At 62.8% G+C, this 2,634-nt stretch overlaps 1 protein-coding gene across 1 annotated transcript; it reads right to left on the minus strand.

The window, feature by feature from the left end:
* Positions 1–105: 105 nt before the first annotated feature.
* Positions 106–2,456, minus strand: DHRS13 (dehydrogenase/reductase 13). The gene is made up of 5 exons (XM_072353370.1): positions 2,280–2,456; positions 2,083–2,201; positions 1,305–1,428; positions 914–1,225; positions 106–496 (listed from the first exon to the last, which is right to left on the minus strand). Exons 1-5 carry the CDS (start codon positions 2,416–2,418, stop codon positions 213–215), a joined length of 978 nt encoding a protein of 325 aa, XP_072209471.1. The 5' UTR covers positions 2,419–2,456; the 3' UTR covers positions 106–212.
* Positions 2,457–2,634: the final 178 nt, after the last annotated feature.

Raw genomic sequence — 2,634 nt, forward strand, 5'->3', positions numbered from 1 at the left:
CATGCACTGACAAGGCAGGGTGTGTGCATGCAGCATGTGCATGTGTGCTGCAGCAGGATGTTTGTGCAAGGCAGGGTGTGCTCTTTGCAAAGCTGGATGAGCCGTTCTGCATGTGCAAGCGTGCATGGGGCGGCATGCAGAGGATGACACGCACTGCACGGGGGCAGACTGGGGAGCTGCAAGGCACGTTGCAGCACAGTGGCAGGACATATTTATTCCACAGGCGTGCACAAGGAGGGCTGCAGCCCCAGCAGCCTCTCGCTGCGGTCCCACAGCTCTCGTGCTGCAGCATCATCCCTGCCCTGAGCCCAGGGCTGCAGCGGGCGGCAATCAGCAAAGTAGCAGCCACTGAAGGGCTGGAGGCCGTCCTGCGTGGCACAGAACAGCACCGTGCGTGCGCCTTCAGCTGCACTGCGGAAGCAGAACCGGGACAGCGGAGTCCACAGCAGCTGCAGCCACAGCGGTGCATGACGGAACAGCTGCGTGTTGACAAAACCTGCAGGGAGAAGAGAGGGACTGTGTGGTGCAGCAGGCAGGGAGGGGACCCGCCAGCAAAGGGACACAGCATGCAAAGCAGCATGCTGTGCAGAGTGTTGCAGTGTGCAAGCACGTGCGCTGTGCAAAGGGACATGGCGTGCAAAGGGACATGGCGTGCAAAGGGAGGCGTTGCACGAAGGGCTGTGGCATGCAAAAGGATGCTGTGTGCAAGGTGAGCTGTGGGCAGGGTGTGCTGCACAGAGGGGTGCTCCACGCATTATGCAATGGGATGCATTGTGCAAAAGGTGAACTGTGTAAAAGATGCACAGCACGGAGGGATGCACCATGCAAAGGGAACACCGTGCAAACGATGCTCAATGTGAAGGGGTGCTCTCCATGCAAGCATGCAACAAGCAAACTGCTGAACTGCACATACCTGGGTGCACGGCATAGGCGGTGACCCCGGTGCCCTGCAGGCGTGCTGCCAGCTGCCGGGCATGCAGCACATTGGCCAGTTTGCTGTTACAGTAATCCTGGAAGGCAGCAAAGGGGCCGGGGGGTGGTCGGCCGAGCTCGGCCATGCACAGACGACCAGCCTGGTGTGCAGAGGAGGCGACGATGACCACACGGCTCGGGGCGCTGCTCTGCAGGTGCTGCAGCAGCAGTTGGGTCAGCAGGAAGTGGCCCAGGTGGTTCACCTGGAAGGACAGGCTGAAACCATCCTCTGTGGTGCCCCCGGCGCTCACTCCTGTGTGTGCAGTGCGTGGTGTGAGTGCTGGGTTTGGGGTGCTGGGTTTGGGGGTTCAATGCAGTGCTCTGCTGCTCACCGGCGTTGTTGATGAGGAGGTGCAGGTCGGGCTCCTGCTGCAGGAAGGCGGTGGCAAAGGCGCGCACTGAGCGGAGGCTGCTGAGGTCCAGAGGCATGAAGAGCACCTCGGGGTTCCCTGTGTCCTGCAGTGGGGGTGGAGGGAGCAGGAGCTGCTCTTGAGGCTTTAGGGAGGAGGGGGCTGCAGGGAATGGCTATAGGGTGGCCTGAGGGTGGGGTAGGCTGGGGGTGGCCCCATACGGGTGTCCTAGAGATGCACTGGGGGTATGGGAGGGGGGTTAGAGTGGGATGTCCCATGGGGATGCACCATGTATATCAGGGCTGTGCCAAGGGGGGGCCCTAGGGGTGCTCAGGGATGTGTCATGGGGTCCTAAGAGTGCACAAGGGGCTGCAGGGGAACACTGTGGGGGGGGGCAGGGGCTGTGCACTGGGGAGAGCCCATAGGGGTGTCCTAAGGGTGCGCTGAGGTGGGGCTATACTGAAGATGTTCAGCAGGGTGTCCAGGAATGTGCTGTGAGTGTATTTTAGGGATGCACGTGGAGGTGTTTGGGGTGCGGGTACATCGGGGCTGTGCTATGGGGGTGTCCTATGGGAGCAGCCCTAAGGCACCCACCCCTTCAGAACCTCCACGGTGCAACCTCTGGGGGAGCTGAGGGGGTGGTTCCTTAGGGCCCTCCAGGGCACACTAGGGGTAGACCAGGAACATCCCATGGGGGTGTCCCAGTGATCCCCCAGATCCCCTTTGTGCCCCTATTGCCCCAACCCCCCCCAGCTCTCACCCTACGGATGCGCCACGCAGCCTCCTCTCCCCGCAGCACATTCCGTGTTGCCAGCACCACGCGTGCCCCGCACCGTGCCAGCTCCCGCGCCACGGCCTCCCCGATCCCACTGCTTCCCCCTGCAGAGCAGAGCACAACAAGCAGCCGTGAGCCTGCAGCCAGCAGCCGTGCAGCAGCATGCAGCACGCAGCGCTCACCGGTGACGATGGCGGTGCGGCCGTGCAGCGCGGGGAGGGCGAGCGGCAGCACGGGGCTGCGTAGGGTGAAGCGGAGCAGGGCACAGAGCAGCAGGGCACAGAGCAGCAGGGCCACAGCCTGCAAGCAGCAGCCCATCATCCCGCAGCTGCAGGAAGGGGAGGAGATAAAGAGGGCCGTGCCGCGTTGCAGCAGCTTCATGCAGGAAATGGGTGGAAAAGCCAATCAAACGGGCAAAGTCCCTGCAAGGAACTGGGAGAGCTGGAGGTCACACCAGCCCTGTGGTGTCACAGCAGGCCCTGCTGCAGCCCCCCCCACCCCCCCATCCCCCATCCTGCTTACAGAGCGACACAGACA

Source organism: Excalfactoria chinensis, chromosome 19 (assembly GCF_039878825.1).
Source record: "Excalfactoria chinensis isolate bCotChi1 chromosome 19, bCotChi1.hap2, whole genome shotgun sequence".
NCBI classification, from domain to species: Eukaryota; Metazoa; Chordata; class Aves; order Galliformes; family Phasianidae; genus Excalfactoria; species Excalfactoria chinensis.